The 15,613-nt window shown below is 35.6% G+C and overlaps 1 protein-coding gene across 1 annotated transcript in view; it reads right to left on the bottom strand.

Moving 5' to 3' along the window:
• The window catches only part of CDH9 (cadherin 9), a 107,195-nt gene that overhangs the window by 63,790 nt on the left and 27,792 nt on the right, over window positions 1–15,613 (bottom strand). Inside the window, exon 2 of the mRNA XM_054817848.1 lies at window positions 12,071–12,386. Coding sequence (XP_054673823.1) covers window positions 12,071–12,301 — 231 coding nt within the window. The 5' untranslated portion in view covers window positions 12,302–12,386. The remainder of the gene's footprint in view (window positions 1–12,070; window positions 12,387–15,613) is intronic.

The raw sequence follows: 15,613 nt of genomic DNA on the forward strand, positions 1-15,613 counted from the left end.
TGATTGTTTTGCTAATTATCCTCTGACTTCATCTGGAGTAAAATGTTGATCATGGTCTTGTTGACTGTTTAGAGATAGATTTTAAGATAGAACTTGAGATTTTGCTAATATTGAAAATGAGGGGTCAGGAGTGCTCCTTTTTCAAATGCTTTTCGCTCTTGATGTGTGCTCTCCTTTCTGCCTTGATCTTCTCTTCAAATCGATAAGCCTTGCCATTATGCTGAATTTGTCCCTGTGCAGTGGCTATTTAGTTCTGCATCTAACTGACTGGCCCTGTGACTTCAAATCACTCTTTCAGCAACCCTGCTACAGTTTTCTCCTCAGAACAGATATTATGTCATTGCCTGCCTCACTATAGGTACTGTTCATTTAATATAAATTAGTTTGATGTATTTTATCAAATGGTACTTATGGAAGCAGAAATCATTATTAATCGTCATAGCATCATCAATATTAGGTTTTATTTAACCTTTTCTCTTTTACCCTCATCAAAGAAATCAAAATAAATCTTTTCTTTATCCTGAAGAAAAACAATGATTTATACACACACACACATTCTCATAGCTTTTTAGAAGCATGAAAATATTTTAAACTGTGGGAGTTTTTCTTGTTTCTTTTTCTTTTACACACTTTGAAGTGAGACCAAATTCAGCCCCCTGAAGCACAAGGACAATTCATTGCAGTACCTCTAATACAATGCAAACAGAATGGGTCAGTCCTGTTTCCCTCCATTAACAGTGTTTTTGAAGGACTAAAGAAATTCTTCTGGGATAGATTCACGTTTTGCGGTTCACTTCATGCCTTTCTGCATGTGATTCTAAATCTTTCATATGGAATGGGCGGGAATCATACTGTGACCTCTTCCACTTCACAATTACTAGCCTGTACAGAGATGAACGTATTTTCCTGTTCTGTGAAACTCAGAGTGGAAGTTAAAAAAAACTTTAATAATATGTTTTGCTTTCTTGTAACAACCCTGCTTCCACTTACTTCAGCAGCAATATATGAAGAAACACTTGCTCGCATCCAAATTCCTCTTTACATTCATTTTGTTCTCTGCAGCATTTGTTTATATCAAATTAATATAGGTTTAAAATTAAAGATAAATATACATGGTTATATCTTTTAGTTACTTGTGTTACTTTTTCCATTTTTTAAAAAAAATATTGATTTAAAGGATCTTTACTCTTAGCATTTTAAATGTAAATGCTGCAGTGGTAGAGAGACAAGGTAAGCAAATACTTTCTATATTTTATTTTTCATTTGTTAATTCAGTCCTATCAGTCAGCTACCTGCCCCAGTTACATTTGAACACTTAATGCTCTGTTGCCTCCTGGTATTTGACAGTGTTTATTTATCACAAATGCTGATTAAAAAGAAAAATATGCTTACTTCCACAATCCGTGTAAGATTGAACTATCAGAAAAGCATCATTTTTAAAGCTTGCATCAGTAGTTGCAACATTTTTAACCGGGTGATACAGTAATGTTAATTCCACTGAAGCTACATAGAATTTGTAAACCAGAGCTTTTTTATAAGACCTAAATTTGCTCTCAATATTTCAAAACTAATTCTATTTCAGCTCTTAATTAGAAATATGTAGCAACAGCTAAAAGTTCAAGGGGCTAAAATGGCTACAGGTCGTGATAGCAATCACAAATTTTAAGTTAGGTAAATACATTTTATGAATGCTTGAGTACAAGTATAACAATATCCCACTTAATACTTCTGTGTTTGTCATTTTTATGCATTAGGAAAAGTTAAAGCAATCGTTTATATCACGACTTCAAGCATTCAAGCACTGTTCACTAGGTAGGTCTCTCTTAAATATTTAGTGTTGCTTTTTCCTCCTTTTCATAGTGTGTCCTGATATCTTATTCAACCCAATATTTCCAAACACTGCTTTCAATCAAATGGCTTATTCAAAGCTGTTTTCATGATATTCCAGAGCACTTTTTGTAGTATTGTCTGGGAACACTTCATACATAGACGTGTTCTGAGGAAAAGCTTCATTAGGATAAGTGTTGGTAATTACATTTTACAGATGGAAAAAATAAAGTAAAATGTACATAAAGCAAACATTCAATTAAATTTTATTAATAATTATTTCCAGCATCACCAATTATTTTTATGGCAGAGTTTGGGCTAAAACTTTATTCTTGTAGCTGAATGAACCATTCAAAAGACCTCTTTGAGATTTTGTTAAGAGTTCTATAACTTAAACAGAGAGGAATTTATGTCATTTCTCCATAGGATTCCTTTATGGAAATGGAGAAAAACAATTTCTCTTCAGTTAAGGCTAAAACTCATTTAATATTATCAGTCTGGTTGTCATTTCCTCACACTCCCAATTTGACAAAAAGAGTACGATGGCTTCCATCTGAAATGGCCATGCTCGTCCCTGAAATGTGAAGCAAGAGAGGGAGGAATTTGTAACTTCTGAAATGTTCATGGAGGCCGGAATGCTTTCTCACTCTTTTCATTACACTCTGATGTGTAAAAACAGAAAAGAGAGATTTCAGCAGAGTTTCTTGACCACAGATTGGTATAAGAGAGAGCAGAAGTTAGTCCAGTGTGTTTGTGTTGCTACGGCAATACATACAGCAACGATTTGACCGTAGTTATGTATTTCTATAACTGGGAAGAGATCACAGATTCTTCTTTTGATTGATACCCAGCATAGTGTTAAATTGACTGATTACATTGGCTAGACTAACATATTTTTCAGTTTCTAGAAGGCTGAAATGTGTGATGATTCCTGCAATGGACAGGATTTGATATATCAGATACATACAGAAAGAAAAGACTTGCTGTTGTTGACAGTTGCTTGTTGACAGCTCCTCTGTTTGTCTTCAAGGTGACTATTCATAAACCTTTCTCTGACAGACAAGATGTTGCACAATACCACCCTCTGATGCAGTCAAATCGCCCTTTCTAAGTAGTCACATATTGATTTGCTCTGATGGGTTTTGCACTCTTTTTATCACCAGGCTGGCAGGTACCACTAAACCACAATACACTCAAAACACTTCCCCTTTTCAGAATCGCTCCCATAATGTAATCAATGCAATAAATATACAACATCATGAGAAGTATCTTGTGAAATACATTTTCCTCACCCTCCCACCTTTTCATGCACAATAAATGATTGCCTGATAACAGATAATGATAGGTCTGCAGATTGCCGCTAGCCTCATCTTCTCTTCCCACAGGCTTAAAGCTGCAAGGCTGAGAAATACCAGCCGATGAAGTTGTAATAAGAAGCTAGGGCTGTTCTATGAATAACGGTTACGTTTTGTGGCAGGTTCCTGAGCCAGCCAGATCTTTGAGGCCGACCTGCTTAGCCCTTTTAGCATAAGGAGCTTGCCAAGACCAAGAGGCTTTTAAGCTCAGAAACGTCAGTTTTTATTAAAATAAAAATGGTATTTTAAATGGCAACTGGAAGTTACCACTGGAGACAGAAGAGAACTCTCCATGCCCACTTTGTCTTTAAATCAGTTTTTTTTACTTCGAGCCTTGGCTTTTTGTTAGCTTGTCAACACCCTCAATCCCAGCAAACTCCATCAGGGGGATCTCCACTGTGCAGGCCCCAGACCCCCATTACTGTTGTCCTGAGCACACTCAGGAGATCCCCTGACTAAGCAGAGAGAAAGCACTGTAGTGAACAATAAACTAGACTCCACAAGGTAGCCTTTGTTGCCATGTCGGGTACTGGGTGAGTGTAATTTTTCCACACCTGAGAGGAGAAGCATGGAAGGAGAGAGGGAAAGGAATTGAGAATTATTATTGTTTTGCCTGTATTGTATTGTCTTGTATGGGCTTTGGCTTTAAAATTAGCTGGGTAATTTTTTACATGCCTGTATTTATGCTATGGATGAAATTTTCACTTAACCTTGCTAAATTCTCAAAAAATATCTTGCAAATTCTCTTTTTTCCATTAAGAACAAAGGCTTTATAAAGGCACATAGTTGGCAACTTTCTGCTTTTTTTTTTTTTTTTAACTTGAAAATCATTGCATACTGGATGTTCTGTCTCTGGAGAAGAGGGGGAGAGGAGGGGAAGGGAAAAGGGAAGGGAAAGGGAAAGGGAAGAGTTTGGAATAAACAGTTTGAGCATTTCCTCATTTCTTATGTCTTTGGGGTTTTTCTTGCTACAGTCTTGTTTTTCACAAGCAGTTTAGCTGATTTAGCATTTGAACTTGAAAAACACACACAGAATCCTTGAAAACAGAACAGACAGGGACCTGAAGAGATTATCTGTGCCATCCTCCTTCCTCCGGGTATGGTAAGTGTGGACTTTCTGGCATGTAGGTTTTTTAGTTTTTCATTAAAACCTTTGCTATCAAGACAATCCTGAATCTCTCAGAATGATCCTTACCTAGTACTTCACTGTATTGACTGTATATAACATCAAAAACTTTGATATTGAACGTAAATCAACCTTATGACAATATGAACCCAATTTCTTGCCCTGAACATGACAAGAACATGAGATTTTTTTTTAGTAGTCTTTTATGTAGTTGAAGAAACAAAACCTGTCAGATCTCATGACAGCTGCTCTACCTGTACCAAAGAATGTCAACTCACTCTTGTTATTCATGTATTTGTAGTTTATGATCACTGCAGTTTTCTTCAGAAATGATTCTTTATTTTGTGAAATACGATGTCCAAATTTCATTGTAAAATTCAAGGTTAGGCCTATCAGTGCGATGTAACATTCAAGATATTTCATATTTAAACTGTTTATACTTGAGTTATGCATGATGTGATTAGATCTCTTCACTGTTTTTGAAATTTCAATTAAAAATGTGTTTAGTGTGTTAGAAATTAGCAGCTCTCCTTTCTCCAAAAGAAAACAGTCCTATTGGTTTTGGAAGATGTAGCATTTCTTTTTCACCATTTTCTTCCCTGACCCTCCACCCTTCTTTTTAAAAGTATCAATCAAATTTTACTGAAAACTTTGATTTTTACTATTTTTTGACAAAAATAAATTTTACTTTCAGCAATTTTTCAACAAAGTTTACTTTGGATGCCTTCAGAAAATTAGGGGGTTTTAAGCAAGTAAAGCTATGGCTCTTCATTGGTATTTGTAATTAAGTTATGTATGTATCTAGAGACAGGGACTTGTGGCTTTTTTTTAAACTTTTTTTCTTGGTTTGCTTGTTTCCATTTTAGTTTTATTTTGGGGATTCATCTGCCTAGAGACATGGCTGCTTGAAACTAGATCAAATGTTTGTTCAAAAAATGTGCTAACTGAAGAATGCAATGTATGTGGAGATAATTTACTAATTTATTAATTTTGGAATCAAATTGGCTTTCTGTTTCTTATTTTTTAAAGTATTGGTCAGACTCCTTTTCTTACTTCTTTGAACTTTTCTGTCCTTATGACTTTTTTTCTTTCTGTTTTGATACATCATTATTTCTGCAGAATTCATTGAAAGATAAGGAAAAACAGGGCTTGAGAGAGGAAAGCAAAGACAAAAAGAGGAGACACAGGGGACCCCACTAATTTTTCTTCTTTTATTTAATCTTAAAATACTGATTTTACTTTAAGAGCAGAGATTCTAATGAAAATATATTATTAAATTTTCTTCAAAAGCTGTCTTTTAAAAGATGGCTTTGGGTTATAGCTCATGCTAGATGGAACATGTTAAGGATGTGATGAAATCTTCCCACAGTTGAATTACACTTCTAACTGATTATATGTCAGCGACATACAATTGTTCATAGTTCTGTTGGTTTTTTGAAACTTATTATACTGCTAAGTCAAAAGATGGCAAACGCGCTGGTTTTAGCAGCATTTAGGTGCTGTACTGAATGCAACAGTTTTTCAAATGAGGCAAATAGGATGCCTCTACAACAAAATGGAGGGCACACTTGAAACACTGAAAGGATAGTGCACCTGTATGTTCTCTTATCCTAAGGACAGGTGGTTCTTAAGTTGACTCTGTGGAGGGAAAATAACAAATGCTGTAAAGAAATCCTTATGCATTAATTGCATGAATTGATTAAAGGCACAAGTGAAAAAGTAAGTTCTCTCACATATTCTAAAGGCAAGATTAAGATAAAATTCAATAAATAAAGAAAACCATATTAAGTTATTCATTAAAAAATATTTTTGAGATGGATGAGAACATTATGCTTCAGGATGGAGAAACTAAGGTTACTGCAGAGTTTGGCACTGCTGTGTTGTCAAGCGACAGCTCAGTGGGTCACCAGTTTGGGACATAAGCTTCTTCGTCCCAAACTGCTCAGAGCAGAGGCTGAGAATGGCCAAGGCCTTGGCAACATGGTTGAGAGGACATGGATGAACCAGGATAAGACTAATGGAGTCAGGGCTTCACTAATCCCATTTTCTGACTTCTCTGTTGCTTTGCATATTAAGAGGGAGCCTACTCTGGACTTTGTGGTGTACCAAAATGCAGCCAGCAAAGTAATTAGAAATAATATTTCCAGGCATTAGTACATTTTCGGTCTATATTTGCAAGGAATACTATGCAATTCCATTAAATAAGAAAAAACCCTATACAGTATAATGGGCCAAATGACTGAAGTTTTGTATTAAATAACAGCAAATCTGGTGAGGTTGGTAATTCAGTGAGACTGCTTGAATTGTTACACGAAGTTCTTTTGTTCTTGTCTCTCCCTTTTCTTATAAGGAAGAATGCTAGAGTGGGCAACCTCACTTGTAGATGTCTGAACATTTGTAAGTGCAGACTTAAATAAAGAAATAAATAGTTGCATTTGAACATATGTTGTACCTCGCTCCTCCCTGAAAAACAAAACAACACAACAAACCCCCCCAAACCTGACTATATTTCTTTTCACTTTATCCTATTTAATAAGACACACAGGTAAATGTCATGAATCAAGCTCACTGGTTAACTGGAGGTAGAACGGAAATTTTTCTTCAGATTGCATCCAATTTAAATGATGCTTATGACATGCAAAGCCTAGTTCATCTATTTTTAAGGAAGTTATTAAACATGAGGTTATTTATGGAGCAGCTAATTTTGAGCAGTGTCAGTTCTTTTTTATTTGATTTTGTATTTCCCCCCTTAATAAGAAAAAGAAAGGGTGCAGGTGGTGTTTTTGTTGTTGTTTGTTTATTGTTTTTAAATTCTGGGATATGACAGGTGTGTGATTATACAGTTTATGATTGGTCTAACATACATTGCATGGAACTTCATACATTATCTGCCCATCAAGATTAGCATCCTTTGATTAGCAAACTGCCTGTTTGCTATAGGGAGAGACTAGCTTTAATGTAAAAAAATGTAATCAAGTGACTTAAATGGAGGGGAAAATCTCGTCTCTTGAAATCACTTCAGTATAATGTTGCAAAACATAAACGACTGCATTTTCCAAAATGGCTGATGGTTTTGATAAGGCCTATTTCTTCTCACCTAGGGATATTTCCTAAGGTTAAATTAGAGTTAATGAGACAGGGTATTTGGCATTTTCCACAACTGATGCCCATTCAGTGGGTATCGGGTAAGTTATTTAGAAATGGAGGCACATAAAATCAGTATTAGCTTTGCAAAAGAAAACTAATCATCCCTAAAGGGCTACTTGGTTAGAGCCTTCTGTACATTTTATTAGCTTTTTCTTTAATTACAAACATCGTCCCATCAATATTTTAATACTTCCTAAATTGCATGTCTTTTTTTTTTTTAAGATTATTATCTCTTTGGATTGTTTGTTTAGGAAGTGAGTAAATTTGGTAGACTTTTTCTCAGGAAGGTCAGTGGTATAGATTCTATTTCTTAGGTTCTGTATCAGGCTTAAAGTTAGCAGCGGCTGAGAAGTTGGCTCTATGGCCCCTCCCTAGTGAAAGAAAAGGACATCCCAGAAACGAAGGAACGCCACAGTATGATATAGTCAGGTGTTCTACTTTCTCAACCCCTTTATATTTCACAAAAAATTGCCAGTTGTTTCTTTTCCTTCAAAAAGAAACTTCTCTTATAAATTTAACTCTGAATGTTATATTTTAACCCACTCTTTCTTTTGCTTTTTTTTGTGAATTCTTAGTAGGCAGAATGAGTTTTACAGTTCTACTCACTACATCCTCTGAAAATTCCTCACACTGATAAGCTCATTGATTTATTCAACATTCACACTAGGCAACAGGTATCTTGAAAGAATATGGTCATTTTTTATGTTTTAGATTTTTTTTTTTTCTGGGCCAAGTTTTTAAACAGGACTCTGTGATACTGCTTACCTTACCTGTGTGTGACTGAATATTTCAGCTGGAAACTCTCCAGGGCAAAGTTTATCTCCCTATGCATTTTTTATACAACACTTAGCATGATGGAGCCACAGGTTTCTCTAAGCATTTCCTAAATATAATTTTAAAAGATAAGAAATTGAAAGATGTCATAAGCAGTTCTTGTACTGTTGCAGGTACAAGTAATAGGACCTAACAAATGTAAAGACTTCTTATGCACTTATTTTTTATGCATGCACCAGTATATGAGACAGATGGGTCCTCTGAGTTGGGCAAAGAAAGATATGTGATGAATATATTGTAGATTGTCTGGATTTACCTTGGCTCCCATCACATTCACAAGACAATTGTTCTGCATATATGCCTGGTCCCTCAAGGATGGTTGGTGATGTAGGTCTGTTCTTTGAGTAATTTCCTTACCACAATTGTTCTAGCCATCAAGCCTTTTTGCAGCTGTTGAATGCTAACTTCCTTTGCTCATCAAAAAAAATTTTCTGTTTCTGCTAAGTGCATTAAATGCACTTACTGGTCTCCATTTTATGTCACCTATCATCACTACCACTGCCTTTGTCTAAAATCTAACTATAATTGGCAACGCAAGTTCTGTTCCAGCCATTCAGAGTCCATTAACACCGTGTTACCTCTGTTGGCAGCCTGGGAGCCATGTCCAAGGTTTGCATGGAGCTGGTTTCTTCATCTACCTTACAAGTACACCAGACCGCTTTTTTAGTTACTTTTTGTCACAGGGTGAAGATTACCCACAAGCACCACTCACATAAATATGAATGTGATTGCATCTGCCAGCTCTAACTGCTTAAATTAGTCTGGTGTGTGCAGGAAAGAAACAAAAAGTCAGGGATGTTGGAGCTGTCAGTGACTTTCCATTCTTGGAAGGTGTTTGGGAAGCAGACCAGAGGGCGAGAGTAACCCAGGTAAGAAGTGCTATTTGGCCTTAGATATGGGGAAAGAGATCTTCCCGGGATTACTTGGCTAGTGAGGCCATTGGCTGCCAACAACCTAATTTTAAAAAGCACTACTTAAGACGGTAACACCTCAGATGTGGGGGAGAAACTCCTCTTTCCAGGGACCTCTGACACCGAGTGGGGCCTGAGCCCAAGGCAGAAGTGGCCTCAGGGGCCAGACTGCCAGCCAGGACTTGGGCAGCCCAGTGGTCAAAGCAAGTGTCCGGTTCCCCTGGTCCCTGCTGCTGGTCTAAACTCAGCTGGGGGGTCGCGCAGTGGGAGGGAAAGGTGTGTGGATATCACAGAATAGCTCTCCATCCCATGTACCTATCCTTCTTAGTAAATAAATTTTATCCCTTTATCTCATACCGAGTGATCCTACCCCACTGCAAATAAAATAAATAATTTTAAAAAAGCATCAACAAAGTAGCATCACCAACAGAATACAAACAATGACCTAACAGATTAAAATTGTTTGCAAATTGAACTAGGGAGGGAAAACTAATTTTTTAGTATTAGTATATGATCCCTTAGAAGTTTATTTCCTGATAAAGTTTCTTAATTCAGTTTATTTAATTTTTAGTACAATATTTATTATTCTACTCCAGTAATCCATCTGCCTGTGCATATCCATATTAAAGAGGGACTGGATAAGAATACTTGCTATGAACTAGTTCCCATGGGTTGGAATAAAAGTGCTCTCTCTTCACACATACCAGTTTGCTAATTACCATCACTTTGAGCAGAAGAATACTAAACCAGAGATTTAAGCCTTTCTCAGAATAATATTGTTCAAAAAAGTTGTTGCTTTTTTAAAAAAAAAGAAATTCCTTAGTTGACTTCTTGTTGTAGCAGCTCCCTCTTGGTGCTGTATGTCACGTGTACCTAGGATAATTTGAACTAACTCAAATGGATTTACTGTAGTTTTATACCACTGAGGACAGAACTATGATCATTTTGCCATGTCATAAGCTGTTCCAAAATTAATGGAACCATATGGAGTTTATCTTCAATCCAGCTCCATCTCTTTGCAACATGGGGTAATATTTGGGGTGATTTCCATCTGTTTAGAGAATCAGTAATGCTGACCCCTCCCTCAGGACCTCTGGACAACATTTTGCGATGAAATGTGAAAAATCTCAATGTGTTATCTGAGTTGTAAGAAATGAATCATCTCAGATCCAACTGCTGTACAGCCATTTGTTTTCCTTCCTGGACTTAGCTCTATCGTAATAAGGTCCAATGGCTTTTAGTTAGTTTGGAATAAGTGCAGAGTAAGTTTCCATCTGTTGCAATATACCATGTAGGCATTCCTTGTGTGAAACAGAGATGGTGATGACAGTCTTGATGTAAGCTTAATTTATGTGATGTTTAGAATGGCATAGATGGTTTGGAGTTCATTAATCTATAGCAATGGGAGTGAAACTAGAATAAATTCTCATGTTTGATACTTCTTCTCTATGATAGTTTTCTATTTTTACAAAAAAAATAAAGTTCTGTGAGTCTAGATGGAACTTACAGCTATGGAGATCTATAGTATTGTGTACCTTATTGTATGGTTTCTTTGCAAGTTTACTCAATACTAAAAGATACTTCCAACCAAATTTTGTTTAGAAATCTCTCTATTAGGTTAGTTCACCCTTTATTGAAGATCTCTTTGCCTACAACAAACCTTCCTATTTTACACACCGATAAACAGATCTAGCAATAAGATTATTGACTCTCATCTTATTTCTGGTACTGCAAGTCAGAATTAATTTCACTGAAAACAGAATTGTATGGGTGTAGTGTAGGCATAAATGAGGTCAGAATCAAGTTCATAGTCACCATGGTTGGCTTCTTTGACATTTGTTTCTTAATAAGGAGAGATGATTTCCATATTTTCCATATGATCGTGCCTTCCATGACCAGAGATATTAGCAAATATTCAAAAACATTTTTGGGTCTTTTAATTAAAAATGTCTCAATCGGTTTGGTAGTTAGGCACCAGAAAGTGAGAGAGCAACCTGACAATCTGAGCTAGTGACAACATTGTGGATGAATGACAGAAGCTGGGATGGACATTTATTAACTCAAGATATTAAGATGAACATTTCTTTAATTTGTTAGACATTCTGGGTGGTGGTTGTGTGTATTCTAGGTCTTTACCAAGATTGTTTGGTTATACCAGATGACAAAGCAGATCTGTGGATGATGAGACACCACAAAGGACTAAAAATCTGGAAATCTTTGAGTTGTGTGTTATCAGAAAAGGTAGGACTGCAGACAGCTGCAGTTCGGAGGTGCTGTTGTTGGTAATAGCTGATGTAGACAGGTTTCAAAGAATGGAAAATCTTTCAAGCCATTAAGTAAAGACCTCAATTTATTGCAGAAATGATGAAAACCAGATTTTTTTCTCCTTGAACACTTTATCCATACTTAGAATCATGCATAGACAGCAATTTTATTATTAATAAATAGAATTCTATATTTCACTTGAGGAAGTACACATCCCAGTATACTGGTAAATGCCATGAGGTAGATGAGTGAAGGCACAACTTCTCTATTCCTTTATCTAATATCTGTGTTTAACAGTTGAAAACTGAAAATGATTCAGTGATAAAACTTGCATGGGGCACGGGTATATGTAATAAGAAATTGGAACATTTTAGTCTGAACAGTTTCCTTTTTATTTTTTTTTTCTCCTCACTAAACTACTTCATTTCTCCCACAACTTTGAACAATCATGGAAGCCTCAGGTGGTTGATGACATGCTTTGTTTGACTTTTAAATGAGAAATTGGGACCATTGCTGTATAAAAAGCAAAACAACTGTGGAGGAGGGAAAATACCAAGGGTGTCACATGCATCATATCTAAAAAATCCTTTAAACACAAGGCTTACCTTGCCCACATATTGAGTATCTGGACCTGTGTACTCCTCCAGCAAGAAAAATTGATTCCACATCCAACCACGCTTGGTGCGGTGCAGTGTTTTTCCACCATTCTCTGAGAATCCTGTTATCCTTTCAATGAGTGAGTGCTTGTTAGTCCTTTTTTGGGATGGCATCATATGAATTGCATGAAACATACAGCTCCAAAGCAAAACTGTCAAGAAGGAGTAAGTCCTCATCATTTACAGTGATGCTGTTAGCCTCCACTCCTCTAATAATTCACCAGAACAAATATTTCAGATGTTATATTCCTCTTGTAAGTAGGACCTAGAGGATGGAGAAAAGTATTTGATTAATTTGCAATTATTTTGTTTCCATAAGGCCACGGTCTTAGGGAAACAGGAATACCAATAGTCTAGTGATCACGATAATAACCCATGAAAATTACATATAGCCATAAAAATAAAGACCGGTTGTATGTTGGAACATTTTCTTGAGAAAACTACATGCAAGAATTATTCAGAGATTTTTAAGTCAAGATTTTTAATGTCTCCATCTTCCTCAATTTCACTTTCTCACACTGTATATAGACATTAATTTAAAACAAAATCTGAGTAAAATACTTCTTCATCTAAAAACTTTAGCAACCAGCAGCATCCTGGCACAACAAAAAAGCCCCAATAGTAAGAAACTTTCCAATCTAATCTCTCCCAGCTCAGCCTGACAGTATCCTCTCTTACTATCTGTTCAGAATTGTCTGCAAATCTGAATTTTCTGTTACTTCATGATTAATACAACCTCTTCTTCCCCTTTGTTATCCCCCAGTTGTCCAGAGGATCTGCTTCTGTTTCTGCACAAAGGAACTCATAACATAAGATAAAATTTAAACTATTATTGATGCCTTCAACAGATTCCTTATTAAAGAAAGAAAAAGTACTTGTTAGATAATTTTCAGTTCATAGGAATCCTGCTGGGGTTAACAAAATTTTGCATTTGGGACAGAATTCTGCATTTGGAATGTGTTTTATTTTTTCCCCTCCTAAATCAATGGGAATTTTCATTATATAGAATCTTATTGTTGTGTTTTGTTTTGTTTTCCTGAAACTGGCACTGAAGTTTCATGTAGAAGTTTGTAAACAGCATTTAATCAAAACCAACAATTTTTTAATTTTGTTTTAAACCCATAGTCTTTACTTGGCAGTAAAACTGAAGTGCCTGATGTCCCAGTCTTTTCCATAAACTGGGTTTCCTGTGAACACTGCTTTTGCTTTAGGATATCGTTAGCTGAGGTGTCACTGTATATTACAGAAAGCATAGGAAAACAATTCAGCAGCAAAAGTATCATTTGCTTTGGGAATCCTAGTCCATGAACAGCGATAGTAGCATGAAGCCACAACACCTAGAAATTTTAGAATACTGAAATTTTAAAATTTTAAGATATATACATACCTATCTTCCTTTCTCCTATAACTCAACATTACCAGCAGCTACTTTCACTTTGTTTTTTTTTTTCAGGGGAGGGAAGGGAGTTTTTTTCTGTATAAAAAGATAGAAATTTTTGGAACTAAGATGCTTTTGTGAAAATTATTAGTCAGTTGAGAACCAAAACTATTTAACAGAAAACATTCAGTGAATTGTACTCTAAAGGCCTTAATGATTAAATTGATAGAATTGTGCCCTTGTGTGAAATTTTCCTTAAAATGATGATATTCTGTATGGTCTCAAGATCTTAACTAGCAATCCTGAAGGAGGATCAAAGTCTTAGCGTTTTAGTAACTTCAAACAGAGTTTTAGCTGAGCAAGAGTTGAAAGCTTGGAATATTTATCACATTCTAACATCATGTTCAAAACCACAAAAGAAAACAATTTAATAGGTGTCAAATTTATGCAGAAGATCATGGATATAATGCAGGAAAACTCTTATTTTCTTCTACTTCTTTATTTTAATTGAAGAATCAAAGCATAAAGCAAATTAATTCTATTTGCATAAAATCATGCGTGTACATAGACCTTAGCATACATTAGTGGATGTATTGTCTTTGAATTCTGTAGGTATACTCAAAATCTTATTTTCTCCCTTGTAATGCTCAATATGTTCCTGTTGCATGCAGAGGGGCAAAGACGAACTCTCCTGTGCCTAATTTCACACCAATAAATTTTGACATTAACTGGAAAACACATTGTGTACATGATGATCTTGCCTTGTGATTGAAACTTACTGGATACAGATCAAAAGGAAAAAAAAACCTCAGCCAACCTTTTATCCATGTCTATATTTGATGATTCTAATTCCCTGTATAATATAGATTGAAGTAGTTTTTATCACTGAATAAAACTATTTGTTGATGTAGAACACAAGACGTGATCATCCAGATCCTCAAAACCAGCCCACTGCACCATCTGAGGCAGATTGCAGGCCCTCTTCAGACTTTGTAAATTAGATCCTCGTTCAGGTATTGTAGAATGAAAGTAAACAGCAATAGGAACTACTTTTGAAAATACTGTACTCAAAAGGCAGATTATCAAGTTTGTCCAATGGCTCTGAAGTCTCTTATCTCTTCTTGAGATACTCTTGCTCGATGTGTCCTCAGAGAGTGGTCTTTCACAGCTGCATTACAGCACTTTTTGTTGGACTATAATTCAGGAATTCATTTTACATATATTCTGAATTATAACATGTTCAAATATTCATATTGATCAAATTTAGGATTTGATTGCTTTTGCTTTGTGTAAGAATGATATGTTGCTACTTAAGTATTCCAATAAATGTTATGTTTTTATATATTTAAGGTCACGACTGATTTATTTCTCTAATTTCTTGGAACATATCAGCTCTTCTGCATTAAAGCAAAATAAATCACTAAACAAACAAAAAGCTCTGAAAAATACACATGTATTTGGCAAAATTTTGGCAAAATTTTAAGACATAGTTTATCTATGAAACTACTGAAGATCCTAAAAATATATTTTACAGAACCTCTCAGCCTTGGAAGACTGCTGTGAAAAATGAGATATCCAAAAATGTCAAACAGTTTAAATTTTCTCTTCAAAATGTCATTATTTCAAAACTTAGACAAATCTAACATTCAGATGATTTAGTCTGGTTTATTTTTACTCTTTTTTTGAAATAGAGGGAAGGATAGGGGACATCAATATATTTTCATTTGGCCATTTGGAGATGTCTGATTGTATGTTCAGTTTTGTGATAGTTTCAAATGGAAATGAAATTTCAAATTTCAAATGCTTCACTTTTGCTTTTTCAAAACTACACATTTTTAATTCCTTGAAATTGCCCTCATTCCTTTCTGTCCAAACGCTATTTGCCGTACTCATTCAAATGCGTAAGATTTACTCAAAGAAATACTTCAAGGTGTTCATTGGCTTCTGCATCTTGTCTTGTAGTCAGCTGTTCAAGCAGGTCAGGAGTTGTGTTTGGTAGACTCAGAAGGTATATTTTAATGCTGAAACAAAGGATTCTGGCGTAGACTGGAAAAGTAAGAGCAGCTGTTCAAGGGACCACAATGCACTGTGCACAGATGCTCTGAGCCTGCTAT

Source organism: Grus americana, chromosome 2, assembly GCF_028858705.1.
Source record: "Grus americana isolate bGruAme1 chromosome 2, bGruAme1.mat, whole genome shotgun sequence".
NCBI lineage: Eukaryota > Metazoa > Chordata > Aves > Gruiformes > Gruidae > Grus > Grus americana.